The 16,549-nt window shown below is 37.3% G+C and overlaps 1 protein-coding gene across 9 annotated transcripts in view; it reads left to right on the top strand.

Annotated features, from left to right (window-relative positions):
* The window catches only part of rgs12b (regulator of G protein signaling 12b), an 89,457-nt gene that overhangs the window by 61,102 nt on the left and 11,806 nt on the right, over window positions 1-16,549 (top strand). For 5 of the 9 annotated variants that reach the window (XM_073920558.1, XM_005160017.5, XM_073920839.1 and 2 more), the window contains 11 exon segments: window positions 606-749; window positions 6,359-6,538; window positions 7,224-7,374; window positions 7,535-7,629; window positions 8,935-9,129; window positions 9,377-9,450; window positions 9,634-9,760; window positions 11,698-11,794; window positions 12,157-12,224; window positions 12,845-12,941; window positions 13,187-13,747. In XM_073920558.1, the coding sequence (XP_073776659.1) occupies window positions 606-749; window positions 6,359-6,538; window positions 7,224-7,374; window positions 7,535-7,629; window positions 8,935-9,129; window positions 9,377-9,450; window positions 9,634-9,760; window positions 11,698-11,794; window positions 12,157-12,224; window positions 12,845-12,941; window positions 13,187-13,747 (1,789 nt within the window). 9 annotated transcript variants of the gene reach the window in all.

Raw genomic sequence — 16,549 nt, 5'->3', positions numbered from 1 at the left:
AACTTTGCACAAAATAGGAAAACAAACAGTTAACAACAAAAACAAACAAATATTCAAACCTTTATGCCCAACACTAATTTCTCTTTTTGTGGCTTTAACAGAAGAGACACATAGCTAACAGTCTGCAAACATCGAAGTTCTCAAGCGTCACACAATTGCACAACAAATGAACGTAAAGGGTGCATATAACTCCATTCATTCATTAATTTTCTTGTCTGCTTAGTCCGGTGTCGACACAGTGGAATGAACCACCAACTTATCCAGGACATGATAACGAATCAATAAAATAAATAAATAAAAATATAAAAAGGAAAATACCAAAGAAATACGACACACATAAAAAGTGAACAATTGAATGAATTGCTTCTGGCATTTGTTTATAGGTCAGCATTAATTAATGACATCGTCAGATTATTACAAATGCTATTTGTACACCTGAAAATACTTTCTTTTATGACTTTTAATTTTATTCACTGTTTATTAGAACTTTTTTTCCCTCCATAGCAGTCCATTCAGGGTCCATGAATAGATCCTTTGTGTGGCCAGGATGAAACAAAGTTTTTCATTTGCTGTTTGATTGTGACCTTATACTGTTTGTCCTTCAGCTGTCCCAGCGGGCCAGAGAGATCTACAACAGCTTCCTGTCTAGTAAAGCTACCACACCCGTCAACATTGATAGTCAAGCTCAGCTGGCTGACGACATCCTCAACGCACCGAGGCCAGACATGTTTAAAGAGCAACAGCTTCAGGTAAGACAGGAAACGCTCAGTCAGGATGTTTACTGAAACCCTCGGGTTACAACACTGTCCGGAAGACTATTAACAGAGCTTGAAAACGTCCCAGTGTTTATGTCAGGCATGTGGGCATCAGGACCATTCTAAAGACTTTGAAACTGTTGATTTATTTTCCTGACCACTTAATAAGGAATAACTGAGTGATGATTTTTAATTTGGGTATGTATTATTGTCCAATAATGAAATGGACCAGAGTCAGTTATTCCACTTATGATTAAAGATAGTAGTAATAATCTATGGTTAAAGATATTGGTCACACTTTACAATAAGGTTTCATTAGTTATTGGTAATTAATGTATTCACTTACATGAACTAAGCATGAACAAACTTCCACAGCATTTATTAATCACAGTTCAACATTTAATAATGCATTATTAAAATACTGGTCACACTTTATTTTGATGGTTTGTTGAATTTAAGTGACATTGCATCTACATGTCAACTAATTCTAATTAGATTAGAAGTAGACTGTTAGGTTAGGGTTAGTGTAAGTTGACATGTACTTGCTAAGTTTCTTATAGTCAGTTAAATGTCTGTTGAAGTCGCAGTATCAGCAGATATTAAGCAGACAGTCTACTAATACTCAAATGGACCATCAAAATAAAGTGTTAAGTGTCAAAATACTTATTCATGCTTGTTAACAGTTTATGCACTGTGAGTTAATATGAACTTACAATGAACAACTTTATTTCTGTTAACTAACACTAAAGGTCATGTTAAACATGAACAAACACTGCAATAACTGTACTGTGCATGTTGGGAAATTCAGTTACTAATACAATCTTATTGAAAAGTGTTACTGTACTTTCCAAGACATTTGAGACATCTCTGTTTCTATCTCAACTAAAGTCTTTTGATTTGATTTGCTTTAACACAGGTCATGGTCTTTCTGGAATATTGTGTTGAGGTTTTAAAGGGTCTATTCCGGACATTGAAAGTCTGGGAATTTTATATATTTTTGTCAAGGGTGATCAAGGGTAATATTTCCCATTTTAAATGACATCTCCCATTCATAAAAATATATTTTATTCTATACAATCGCAAGTCTGAGGCACTGGACAAGTAGGTAAAACAATTTCAAAAAAGCTTTTATTAACATTGCTATTATAAAAAACATATAATGTTTTAAATAATAGCCATGTTCAATAAAGGCTTTTTTTACTAACAATTCCAGTGCCTTGGACTTGATTTTGTAGTTTATCTTTATGATTTGCTTATCCAAAAAGCACTGAAATATTAATTACCCTGCAAAATAGGGTTTGATTTCTGCAAAATAGTTTTTAATCACATTGTTTCACGTTTTGCCTATTGTTATGGTTAGTCTGTTCTTTTTTTTTTACTGAAATTATTGTTTTCACTTCAACTGTAAATCAAACACAGTCACCTGGCTTTTCTTTGTTAAATTACTGTGTTGTTGTTGTTCTTGTCTGCTCAACCAGTCTCTCCTAGATTTTGCAGGAACATTGTTCTGATTATTGCGGCCTAATAGCTGATATTTCTCAATATTACACATTTCTCAATATTAGCCTAATATTTTCTCAATATTACACATCCTAAAATATACACCAATTTCCTCTTAGCTATCTCTTCATCATTCTTAACTTTTTTGACCTCATGATTCATTGGTCTTTATAATTTATGTAAAAGGAACCGTGGACAAGTAAGTAAAAAAATAAATTAAAATAGCTTTTATTAACATGGCTATTATAAAAAAAACTTTTTTTTTTTAAACAAATGCTGTTTTTAAGATAATAGCCATGTAAATAAAGTCTTTTTATGTTTTTTCACTTACTCTCCAGTGCCTTGGACTTGATCTTAAGGTTTATCTTCATGAATTCCTTATCCAAAGAGCACCAACACATTAATTACCCCCGAAGCACTTTTTCTGTAATTTTGGATCAATCTATTTAATTCTATATTTTTCATTTCTACAAAATAGTTTTTAATCACATTGTTTCACATGTTTTGCCCATTGTTATGGTTATTTTTTTACTGAATTATTTTTTTCCTACTTGTAAACTGGAAATCAAATACAGTCACCAGGCTTTTCCTCGCTAAATTACTTGTCTGCTCGGTGCTGAACCAGTCCATCCTAGATTTTGAAAGAAAGTTTTCTGCCTCAAGTTGCCGATTTTGTGTTTTTTTCCTCAATATTTTCTCAATTTCCTTTATTTTTATTTATTTTTTGCAATGAAAATATACACAAATTTGCTCTTAGTTTTTAGTTATTTTTTTTGTTTTCCATTACATTTTTGACTGTAAGAACCATTCATCTATATAATTTATAATTAATCAACACTAAGAGAAACAATGAGCGAACTTTACCTCCTAAATTGTAATTTTAGCAATCGATACAATGAATGTCTTGTTCAAATAGTCTTTGGCTGAAGGTGCATTGTGAAAATATCACAAGACGCATCCAAAGCAGGTCACATACCTAAAGAGAAGTGCAGCACCATGCAGTGTCTGTGACACCTCAAGGTGGTCCGCACTGTATGAGCACTTTCTACATGCAAATTTAATGTTGTTTTATATAAAACAATGCAAATGGTATGTAAAGAAATTGAACAGTGCCCTGGCTGGTCAAATTCTGCAGGAAATCTGCTGCTTTTATTGCAAACTTCTGTAAATGTTGTGCCATTTGTTTGTTTTTGTGTTTAATTTTGTGATCGCAGAATCGTATAATTCTGGAGGGATTCTCAACACAACAACTCCCTTTTATTCTTTATGGGTCATGGAAATTCAGCTTTTTAGTTGAGTGGGAAGCCTGATTTTTGTCTGTGTGTGTGTGTTTTACAATATATGCATTTATTTGAAAATAATCGCACACCCTTAAGTTAAAGTTTTATTCAGCCAATTGGAATTAAGCATTTAGCAACCACGTAATATATCGAAGAGTAATTAGATGATTTCATTGATTTTTTATTTTTTATTTTTTTGTCAAAATTTAAAATAAGCCCAGTGTTATTTTTAAAATTACTGGATGTGTCTGGGGCATTACAATAATGACGTTGTCTTGGAGAGCTGCAGGCAAGATGCAAATAATGAAGTGATTTGATTTTAGCTCTTTGACGTCGTAAGATCATGAATGTAGCATCCTGTAAAGTCCAACCTCATGATATCTGTGAGGAAACCTGCAGGCGAGCTTTGTGCATGAGGCGACAGAGAACACGCTCTTATAAAGTGTCTTTTTAGTCCGAGGATCACGTAGCATTTAGAGGCTCCTGTCTGGCTGTCACCTCTTTATCTGGGATAAATCACAAACTCACAGAAACATGATACTCGCTCATGTTTTACTGCATCACTTTCTTCCCTTTTTAGACTTCACGATTTAATAAAAATAATTAAATATGGTCCTGCAAAAAAGTTTTTGGTAGGATTTTGTAAGAATATTCTTTAAGATAATTAATTATTATAATAATTATTTCATTTTCCTTCAGCTTAGTCCCTTTATTTATGAGGGCTCGCCACAGCGGAATGAACCACCAACTTATCCAACCTATGTTTTACATACAGCTTCAACCCAGTACTGAAAAACACTCATACACACTTATTCACACATACACTATGGGCAGTTTAGTCTATCCAATACTCCTATAGCACATGTCTTTGGATTGTGGGGGAAACCTTAGCATGAGGAGGAAGCCCACATGAACACGGGGAGAACATGCAACCACACAGAAACGCCAACTGACCCAGTCAGGGCTTGAACCAGCGACCTTCTTGCTGTTAGGTGACAGTGCTAAACACTGAGCCACCATGCCGCCTATAATAATTATTGTATTATATGATCATGTTTCCCAGTACTGGGTTGTGGCTGGAAGACCATCTGCTGCACAAAACATATGCTGGAATAGTTGGTGGTTAATTCCGCTGTGGCGATCCCTGATAAATTAGGGACTAAGCCGAAGGAAAATGAATAAACCAATAAATTATTATATTATTATGATTAATTGTTATTAATTAATTTATTTCTGTAATGAAAAAAAACAGGCCTTAATTAATTAAGCAATTAAGCACCTGCTTTTGACTTTTTTACGAGGTCCCGGAACAGATCTTGGTAACGGATCCAGAAGAACAAATGTTATCAGACATACTATGAAAATTTCTTTGCTCTGTTAAACATCACTTAGGAAATATTTTAAAAAGAAAATAAAATACAAAGGGGGGGGGGGGGGGGGGGGGGGGCTAATAATTCTGACTTCAACTGTAAATGTATGGCAAAAGATACTCTTAGTAACAGCTTTAACTTTTATCCCAGGGAGAAATGGCATTAGTCATAAAACTACATTTAGGCTTATTCAAACGCATACAATTTAAATCGTAATTTCAGAGGAACTGAGGAATTTCAATACATTGTAAGTTAATATTAAATAACAAAAAGTCATTACCACAGTGTTGCTTTAACTTATTTTAAAAAAGTTAATCAGGTTTCAGTCATTTATTTAAATTGTTGTCCGTTTGATTATCTAGTATTTGTTTATCTAATATATTATCTAGATTATCCAGTGTAGTAGAAAACCAAGGCTATAGACCAGTGGTTCTCAAACTGTGGTACGTGTACCACTAGTGGTACGCAGGCTTCCTTCTAGTGGTACACGGAGGAATGAAATATGTCATGCACATGCTACACACATTTCAAAATTTAACAAAAATGATGTATATAATACGACATATATGACATATAGCCTATATTTATGAGATAATCTGCCACGTTTTTTTTAACTGTGCAGAGTTGTAGCTGCTTTACTGGGCCTACTACGCGACTGTATTTCAATACTGCTCATTTTGGTGGTACTTGGAGAGACAATTTATTTCTGAGGTGGTACTTGATGAAAAAAGTTTGAGAACCACTGCTATAGACTACACAAGACATGTCACTCGTATCTTTTTGAATAGGATAAAGTGTAACGGTCAACATGGTGAATGAAGATCCGCCTACTAGTACAGTAGCCAATCATTGATTGCTATATGGCGAATAAATCCAGCCTTCTAGTACTCCTGTCATCCAATCATCAATCGCTTTTGACTGACGATACTCTAGGGGAGGGGCTCAGACCAGTCATGATTTTCTGCAGATTTTCTGTGATTTGGACGTTTAGAAGTTAGAGTTTAATTTTATTGGTGATTCCTAATATGAAATTCAATCGTAATCTTGGCAAGCAGTTTTGGAGAATTTGATGTTTCCCCATTCAGACAGAATGCCCGAGCATACTGCCTGAGACGTGTTTCACGCAGAGTAAAATGAATGGCTTTAAATGGACTTTGAGAAAAGTTAATTTGGTTCAACTAAAAACTGTTGTACTGTATGTATATACATGCATATTTTTAATGGAATGGAATGTGTTAGCTGACCCATATTGCTTGTCATCAGTATCTTTTTTTATGTATGGATGCTGGTTCCAGCATGAAAAGCCTATGCCCTCACCAGTTTACTCAAACCAGCAAAACCAGAAACTCTATTCAAGCAGAACAAGCATAAAAAATGAGATTATGCTGGACCACTGTGGAAATCTGTGCTGGTCCTGGTTTCACAGTAACATTGTTTATTTTTTCATCAACAGATCTTCAACCTGATGAAGTTTGACAGTTACACACGCTTCCTAAAGTCTTACCTGTATCAGGAATGTATGCTTGCAGAGGTGGAGGGCCGTCCACTTCCAGACCCCTACCAGGTGCCCAGTAGCCCCACATCCAAACATAGCACAGGTTCCGACCGCTCCAACCTCTCTACACCTAAAAAGGTAACACACACACACACACACACACCCACGTTGCTGTTTACTTTTTGTCCTGTGCCCTTCATTAGAATGATGACGGTTTGTTTGCAGTTGACTCACTGACTTCCCTTGAAGCATAATTACAAACACAAACAATCTATGAAGCACATCAAAAGAAGATAGACACACACAATTATCTCTCACTGCTTTATATATCCATACCTAATTATCTATTATCTATAATTCATGGATTTATGAACTTTTTAACACTTCAGGAAGGAAGATTTAACCAATGTTTCAAATAGTTCGGCTGAAATTTCTCACTTTACCTCCTTTATTTGGGATCAGTGCAAGTTGTAATGGCTTGACAATTAAAGATATTGAATTGTAATTATCTACATCTTGAGGTGGGAGATTAAAGCCATTCTGTTCTTGTTTAAAATGAGTGTCTAGTCTAGTTATCATAGAAGCTTTTGAAGAAATGAGACAGTCATTTCAGGTAACATCCCACAATGCCTTCCAGTCAGATCTCATTTGACGCAGTAAATTCCTGACCATTTATTGACCCATTTCAACTCTCAGAGCTGCATATCAATGGTTCATTCATTGCACATTAGAAAGAGAGATTTCTGTATTATCTGAATCTTGTGTTCTTGTCTTTGTTTTCGACTATGGTAATAATTGAACTTTATTTATTTATTTATTTAAGGTGCAGGACGACAAGAAGAGCAAATCGGGAAGGTCACTGAATGAAGACAGCAGAGATGAACATGGCGATAAAAAAAAAAGTATTTTCTTCTCTTGGTCCAGAAATAGAAGTTTTGGAAAAGGGTCGAAAAAAAGAGACCTCGCAGATTACAGTGAGTAGATCTGCAGTTTAGTTTCCTTTTAAAGATTTATTCTTGGCGTTTTTGCCTTTATTGTGATATGTGGTATGCAGAAAATGAGCTGGGACTCGTGTCCAGTTTCCCTGCATTTTCCTTTTTGTTGGTTATAATTGCTACTTGTCTTTCAACATAGGCTTTACAGGTAGTAACGGAAGGAGAGAATCACAAGGCTCTTTGTCGTCTGGTGCGAGTTTGGAACTTGCCACTTCCGGTTCTGGAAAAAATGAGGTGGGTCAAAAGTCTAACACGAGCAGATGTTGAGTATGTTGTGTAGTATTATTAGGATTGTTTCACACTTAAAATGAATAGAACTATATACTTAAAATAAATAGAACTATATATTGTACAATAAACAGTTTAAAATGATGACTTAAAACATAAAAAATGTTAACCAGTGTGTTAGGATTTTACTTGTGAATGTTAGATGCCGTGAAGTTTATATTGTAGCTGTTGTGCTTCAAATATGAAATGTTTCCAAAAAAGATTAAAACGTATCCGACAAACGTCTCCTAAAAAGAAAGAACCAGTTGCCCAAAATCTTAGTTTCATTTTTGTGACTTTTTTAAATGCATTACCCAGCCACTTTATTAGGTACATCTTACGAGTACTGGGTTGAACCCCTTTGGCCTTCAGAACTGCCTTAATCCTTCGTGGCATAGATTCAACAAGGTTCTGGAAATATTCCTCAAATATTTTGGTCATATTGACATGATGGCATCACGCAGTTGCCGCAGATTTGTCGGCTGCACCTCCATGATGCAAATCTCTCATTCCACCACATTCCAAAGGTGCTCTATTGGATTGAGATGTCATTGTCATGTTCAAGAAACCAGTTTGAGATGATTCACTATTTATGACATGGCATGTTATCCTGCTAGAAGTAGCCATTAGAAGATGGTGTGGTCATCAAGGGATAGACATGGTCAGCAGCAATACCTAGGTAGGCTGTGGCGTTGACATGATGCTCAATTGGTACTAATGGGCCAAAGTATGCCGAGAACATATTCCCCACACCATTACACCACCACCACCAGCCTGAACCATTAATAAAACGCAGGATAGATCCATGCTTTAATGTTGTTGATGAAAAACTCTGACTCTACCTGAATGTCACAGCAGAAATCTAGACTCATCAGACCAACGGTTTACCAATCTTCTATTGTCCAATTTTGGTGAGCCTGTGCAAATTGTAGCCTCAGTTTCCTGTTCTTAGCTGACAGGAGTGGCACTCGATGTGGTCTTCTGCTGCTGTAGCCCATCTGCCTCAAGGTTGGATGCGTTGTGTGTTCAGAGATGCTTTGTGTTGTTGAAATCAATCATATCTACTGTCTATTACTTGGTTTTAGATCTGACTGAAGATCTAATTGGCCATTGCATTCATAAGTTCAACAGAAATGCTTGGCTACTTCATATTGGTACTTTAAGATGGGCAGTTTAACAATAAAGTGTCCGATTCCGATTATTATTTCATTATATTTTTATTGTTGTTTTGTTATTTTATTTGTTTGTGTTGTTCATTCCCACTGTCCGCAGGGTGAGGTGTCGCGTAACTCCATGTCGTTGTCTGAGCGTGCCGTGCGTCACTGTAACATTAACCTACCGGATGGCTCATGCTGCTCAGTACCCATCAGGCCCGGCGTCTCCATCAGAGAGGTGCTCTTAGGCTTGTGTGAGAAACTAGGCATTAATCTGGCTGCTGTGGACCTGTTCCTAGTAGGAGGAGAAAAGGTAACATTAAGTGCAGTTCTGCTTACCATTGCAGGCTGCTAATTGTATATAAATATATTAGAACAATCAGTTGTGCATTTTTATATTTTACATTATATTTATATATAGCATTATATTTGGTCTTGGTGTGTTCTTCAGTTTGTGTGTGCGTGCATTTTGGTTTGTGTGTGCATGTGTGCTTATCAGCATTATAAGATCCTAAAATGCTGTAAAAGACTATAATAGCATGCATTGTCCTTGTGTAAAGCCTTTAGTGTTGGACCAGGACTGCATGACACTGTGCTCCAGGGATCTGCGGCTGGAGAAACGTACGCTATTCCGGTACACACCTGTTTATCTGTTTTTATCCCTGTCTATCGATTCGTTCATCCTTTTATTTATCATTTATATCTGTTTTGATATATTCAAGTTTTTTTTAAACATCACAAACTTTACTGAAGTCATGTTTTATCAAACATTCATCAAGATTTAGCTGTGTTTAACTTTCATCTCTCTCCCTTATAGACTGGATCTGGTGCCTATAAATCGTTCTGTTGGACTGAAAGCAAAACCCACTAAGCCGGTTACAGAAGTGCTGAGACCAGTGGTGGCTAAATATGGTTTAAACTTAGGAGACCTGGTGGCCACGATAGTGAGTCAAACATTTGCATTTCATAAATAAAAGAGTGTTTTACGTGCCGAAAAATACATTTTAATAGATTCATCCTTCTTTGAACATGTACTTTAGAATCATTATTATAAGATCCTGCAACATTTAATAATACATTCAGAGCTGAACTGATTCATCATAGTGTACAAAGTTCTCTTCAAATACATATTGACTGGGTGTTTTATGTAAAGAAGCATGTTGTGGGATCAGGTTACAAATTGCATGGAATATATATCCATCATTTTGCCTGTTTAGCTGGTTTTATGACCTGTTTCCACTGACTGGTACAGTACGGTACTGTACAGAACTACGGGTCTCCATCATCAGGCTTGCGTTTCCACTGACTAAAGGGAACCAAGGGTATATAACTGCAGATTTATGACAGTGCGAAATAGCCTACTGTAAATAAATTAGTAAATGCAACATATATGAACACATACAGCCCCAATTACAGATAAACTACACACAGCATGCATTTAGTCTTTATTTGGGCTTAGAAACAACCCATATAGCCCAACATATAGCCCAGTCAGAGCAAACCTCTCATCTGTGTCTTTAATCTTCACCATCACATGTAACCTCTTGTTAGGAAGTAATTTCGTTATTCTGAGTTTATAATAGTCCAAAACGTGATGATAATAGTTAAACATGGCCGTTTGTTCATGGTTTAGGTTGCTGAAAGAATCATTTGCTTCTTTTTTTCCAGCTTCGCCTTTATTTTTTCGCGCTTCACTCTTGCATTTGTCCATTTCTGAAAAGATCGGATGTCAGAAGCACTTCAATAATCATGTGCACGTTATTATCATCAGCTCAAGAAGTTTGTTATTTTAAATATAGAGACAACACAAGCAATCGCGATTTCTCTGGAGAAAGTGAAACAGATCTCACACTCAAAAACTTTTTTTTAATTTGTTCATTTTATGTTTGATCCAAATAAATTTGTTAAAAGTGTTAAGTTAACTTAATCAATTTGTTTTGGGACAGCATGAACGAATTGTGTGGAACCCTGCATTTTTTAGAGTGCACTTTTAGACGGCCACGTAAAACAAAAACAGGGCACGGCTGATTTTGTTATTCTTGGCTTTGTGGCTGTACATCAAGACAACGACAAGGTTTGTTTAAGCTCAGGTCGACCATGTGATGTTAATATATGAACAATTGAAGTCAGAATTATTAACCCGCCTGTTTATTTTTTTCCTCGATTTTTGTTTAGGGGAGAGAAGTTTCTTCAACACGTTTCTAAACATAATAGTTTTAACAACTCATTTCTAATAACGGATTTATTTTATCTTTGCCATGATGATCGTAAATAATATTTGACTAGATATTTTTCAAGACACTTCTTTACATCTTAAAGTGACATTTAAAGGCTTAACTAAGCTAATTAGGTTAACTAGGCAGGTAAGGGTAATTAAGCAAGTTATTGTATAGCGATGGTTTGTTCTGTAGAATAATGATAAAAAATCAGCTTAAAGGGGCTAATAATTTTGTCATTAAAATGTTCTTTTTAAGCTAATAATTCTGACTTCAACTGTATACAGTATTACAATGTGATGTCTCGGCTGTTTTTTAAAAATGCCAGTTTCTTTGTTTTCATTCTCTGCTTGTGTATGCGCTAGTTACTTATCTCTGTAAACCAATGTTCAGCTGCGCGTCTAGTTCTGCCTTTTGGTACACTTTTGTTGTGCTAGGTACCCTATGCAAAGGGTAACCAAAAAAATAATATCATATATCATATATACTTTTAATATCATTAAAGTCTACCGAACCATACCGGACTGTACCACTGAGTGGAAACGAGCCATTAGAGGAGTAAGTTAGTGATGATGGAGGAAACTTGACTGTAATACTGTAACGTGAAATATGAGTTTTGCGATTTTAGCTAATGAATATTAATGACATATGTTTTGTTTGGGCAGAGTGGAGAGAAAGAGCCGCTGGATCTTGGGCTTCCTATATCTAATCTAGATGGCCTGAGGGTGGTTCTTGAAGCAGGTGACCACGTTTCTGGGAAAGGCAAGAGGTTCACATACACACAGTACAGACATCATTCACAACATCTAATCTGATTGTTTGATTATGCCTTGTGTGAACCAGTAACATGCGAGCCAAAGAATTACTTTTCCAAATAATACATTAATTAAGTGATTCATTTTTTAATCTTTTAGGAACCTTTGGAAATAGAAGTACATTTTTGTTAATAAAACAGTTGAGTTTAGCTTGGCTTGGATGTAATGTTTTAGTGTATGTTAGCTGCAACTGAAAACCATATTCTGAAAGTAAAACGGGTTGTGAATACATTAGCATGTTGTTTTCAATGTCGCCAACCTGCTATTAAACTTAAACGCAGTGAGTTAACACTTTCCCTCTCTAAACAGATAAACAAAAGCTGGTCTCATCGAAAAGTCACGGTCCACCTCTGTCTACACGAAGCCAATCTGCCACAGTAAGAGCTCGATCTCCAAGATCGCACACTTCCATCTGCTCCTCCTCTCTTTCTGTATGTTTTTGGCGTGCGTGTGGGGAGTCTGTGCATGGCTGTCTCCCCTGTTCTTTCCTCCAATCTGAAGGCTGTGTGTGTCTGCATTTCTGGGCCTTTAAATGATCTAACCCTATTTCTTGAATCACAGCAACCCACTTCCCTTTCCTTCAACACACCACACCGTTGTGAGGGGATAGTAGCTTCTGTCCACCAAGAGCTTCTTGGTTCAAGAATACCTCCCTTCTATAGTTTATCTGGCCTTACTGGTAGCTGTGTGATATGTTGAGAGAAATGGTGGAAAGACGTGAGAGACTGAAGCGTGGATGTTTGCCGATGTTGTGGTGGCATGTTGTGCTGGTGGTGGTTCTTTTGCGGTGAGATGCTGTGCTCTATGGAGATTGACTTTAGTGTGCCTGCACAAGTAGAGTATGTAAACTAGTTTTAGAGATAGCGACTAGAGGCCCACTCCGTGCCCCTATGAGGCCCCTGTAGTTTTAGCCTGGCTCCCAAAAGAAAGCCTTGTACAGGAGGCGGCTCTCATCCACGCACCCTTAATGTGCCCCATTCTCATTGTCGCTACCCAGGGGGAGGACAAAACGGCAGGAAAGGCTTCGGCTGTGAAAACCAGGGCCCAGGTGGAAAAGCGAAAACAGAAAAAGCTTAATATAGATGAAGCTGAAGGTAAAACAAAAACTATACCCCTTTCTTGAATAATCTGTCTTTCTTTTAAGAAAAGCGCTCACACTAATTCTTACCGAGTTTCTGTAGCAACACTGGCTGATGTAGCTAAAGCTAACACAAGCAGACTTTGAACTGTTGCCTATGTCTTGCAAGAATGCTTTCTATCTCATGCCCACTGTAAACTGTCAGATGTGTCTCGTTTCAGCACATGAAAAGGTCTAAACTTGTGTGTGTTGTTCGAGCAGAATTCTTCGAGCTCATATCCAAAGCACAGAGCAACAGAGCTGACGACCAGCGGGGTTTGCTGAACAAATCAGACCTTGTCCTGCCCGACTTCCTGCGCCTCGACACGGAAGCAGACGGCAACAACCTCAGCTCCACACCCATCTCCCACAAGACTCGACCACGATCCAAGGAGAATGGCTCTGCCCTCAGTGCCAGTCACCAAACGCAGAGCTTAGATTCAGCGGGGGAGGGCAAAGCACCCAGACGAGCACTAATGCCACCCAACAGTGCCCTCAGAAACACATCCAGCCGAATTCCGCCACCGTTCAGTTCCTCGCTCTCCCCAATCCCACATTCGCAAATGGGGGGCTCGTCCGGGATCACAGACTGGAGGAGTGACGGAGGGGTCCAGGCACTGGAGGAAGAGGAGAGCGGCATGGACCTGACTTTTGTTGCCGAAGGCGACATCACAAGCCCTAACAGCTCTCTCCTTCACCAGTCCCCCATTCCTCTCCCTCCTTCCCCAGAGCGATCACACCTCCTGAAGGAGGACACTTGCCAGGACAGCTGGGCTCGATCAGGTACCTCTCCTGTGTGAAGCAACTACGCTTGCATGTGATATCCTCATCTCTCTCTGGTCCCTCCTGAAGATGTGTGATTTCTGAGTGCTGTGGAATTGCTGTGGTCCTCGTTGTAAGCCCTCTGCCAAACTCTGGCAAAAGCAGCTCCTTCTCATGTACATTTGACACCCTTTAAGCACTTTAACGAAGAATCGAAAAAGAGACTTCTGTACCTACAATGCATATGATGGGTTATTTTTTTCCCTGAAAGTATTTTAAAACTAGCCACACAGAATCTTGACAATCATTAACTTCCATCGCTTTTATCCTCTGAGAGAAACAATAGAATTATTGTAGCAGTTTGACTGATTTGAGGTCAGTAACGAACTGAAGAGAACTTACTGGTTTTCTGCATATCTCTACCCTCTGGCTGATCACATGACGGCCTTAACAGGAGCCACAACTGACTGAACTAAACATGTGATAAATCTTCTTAGACACTAAATATAAACTACATACCAGACATGGAGTGTTTGAGGTGACAAGCACAGCCATTTACGCATGAATATATTAATCTGCTCAAATGACGTGGATACACACATGGATTAAAACATACACACAAGCACAATCCGTTTTAGTACGACAGAGGCCTCGTCTTACCTCTCTTTGGTGACCAGTAGTGTGCCTTCCATCAACCTGTCCATCAAACCTAAATACTGACAAAGAGTCTTCGGTAACTCCTCATGACCTCACATTTCTGTATCTTAAACCGAGACCTCAAAGATCACTTTTGTTTTCTTTATCCGATCGTAATCTTACGAAAATGCAATTCAACAATGTTTAGCCTCTCAGATCATTTCCTGTTTATCGCCATGACATCACTTCCAATTGTTTTGGAGCTACATTTCACATATGTGTTCGAGTAATATAATCCTATGAAAGGATTAACTTATCCCTGATGAAACTTCAGTGTATCTTCCTCAATGGCAAAATACTACATGTGTACATAGCTTCTGTTACAGTTGAGTTGAGCTGCCAGCGTTGTTGAATTGCCCTCCATTCTGTTCATTCTGACACTGAAATCATGATCAGTTTTCTGTAGCAGTCTTTTTTTAGACGACCGTTATCTTTGCTCCAACTGATGTTTCTCCAGACATGTAAATAGAGTTAAATAAATGTTACAGGGGAGATCTCTCTCCCTTCCTATCATTGTTTGTGTTCCTTTTCTGATGTCTTTCCAATACCTGTGTTCAGTCCCTATGATCTGCATGCTGCCAACTACACACCTTTGATTTTTTGCTTATGCAGAATTTTAAATGCAGCTCAAGTGTGCAGTGGATTTGCCATGCTATACATGGTGTTAGCTTAAAGTGTTAGTTCACCAAAAAATGATAATTCTTTAATTAATTACCCACCCTCATGTCATTCCAATCCACTGAGACCTTTGTTCATCTTCAGAACACAAATTAACATATTTTATATGAAATCAGAGAGCTCCCTCATCCTCCATTGACAGCAATTGTCCCAATGTTTAAAGTCCAGAAAAGGAATCAAAAACATTGCCAAACCATTTCATGTGATTTCAGTGGTTCAACTGTAATCATAAGAAGCTCAAAGAACATTTTGTGCATCTAAAAAAATAAAATAAAAATGACCTCATATATGTCTTCTGCCACACATCGGGGTGCGTGTTTACTGAGAGCAATATGATGCTCTAATGGCAATAGGTAAATTTGCACCCTGACAATGTGACAAGTAAGAAAAGGCATAGATAAACAAGAAGTTGCTGTTTTTTTTGTTCACAAAATTGTTCTTTGAGCTTTGTATGATTACAGTTGAACCACTAAAGTCCCATGTAATGTTCAGACAATGTTTTTGGATCCTTTTCTTGACTTTGAACGTCTCAGGACCATTGCTGTCTATGGAGGATAAAGGAGCAAATTTCATCTTAAATTTGTGTTCTGAATTAAAGGACGGCCTCAAAGACACGAGGATGACTAATCAATAACATAATTTTGTGTGAACTATCCCTTTAAAGTGGCTGCATTTTATTACTCTTTAAATTGTGCTTACTGTATTGGTTTAGCCGTGTATCATCAGATCATTAATGGAAACACTTTTTTTATTTCGCTGTTCTTTAATCAACATTTAGAAATAATTGTAAAGGTTTTGCTCAAATCTCTATTTGAAACTCTAATAGTTTTCCTTTTCAGGTCTAAAAATATGAATCATATAAATATGATTGAACATGTGAAGTGAATTATTTTATCTTACAGCAAGAAACTTCACTAATGCAATGTCATGGCCATGCGGTGGTGCTTGAGTGCTTGTGTGATTGTCAAATTGTCAATGAAAATTGACAATTTGAAACCTGAATAAATATTTTATGTCGTTACAAGAAATCACACCTCAAAAAAGTAATCCAATTCAGTGAAAAAAAATCCCATATAAATCAGGAAAATCCAAGGTATGCATATTAGGGATGTCCTGATCAGGGTGTTTTGCCCTTGATGTTGTCGTCATCAACTTTGTAATACTCCCGACTGCAGACATACTCGCGCTTTCGCTTTAAGCTGCTTCTGTGTTTTACTTTGCAGGTATTTAACCAATAGCGTCTCTGCAACAAAATGATGTCATGCCGCACGCAAAGCCAATTTTTTTTTTTTAAGTACTTTTTTGGTTGTTTTGGTACAGATGTCCAATTTTTGAATAATGCGTTTAGTATTTTATAACTGAAAACAGCATCACATCCTTTAGACTTCAAGGGGAAAACACAATCCCAAATAATTTTCAGATAAGATAGTTTATCATTTACTCTTCCTG

Source organism: Danio rerio, chromosome 1 (genome assembly GCF_049306965.1).
Source record: "Danio rerio strain Tuebingen ecotype United States chromosome 1, GRCz12tu, whole genome shotgun sequence".
Taxonomy (NCBI): Eukaryota; Metazoa; Chordata; class Actinopteri; order Cypriniformes; family Danionidae; genus Danio; species Danio rerio.
The sequence above is the reverse complement of the archived record's forward strand: the minus strand, read 5'-3'. Positions and strand labels throughout refer to the sequence as shown.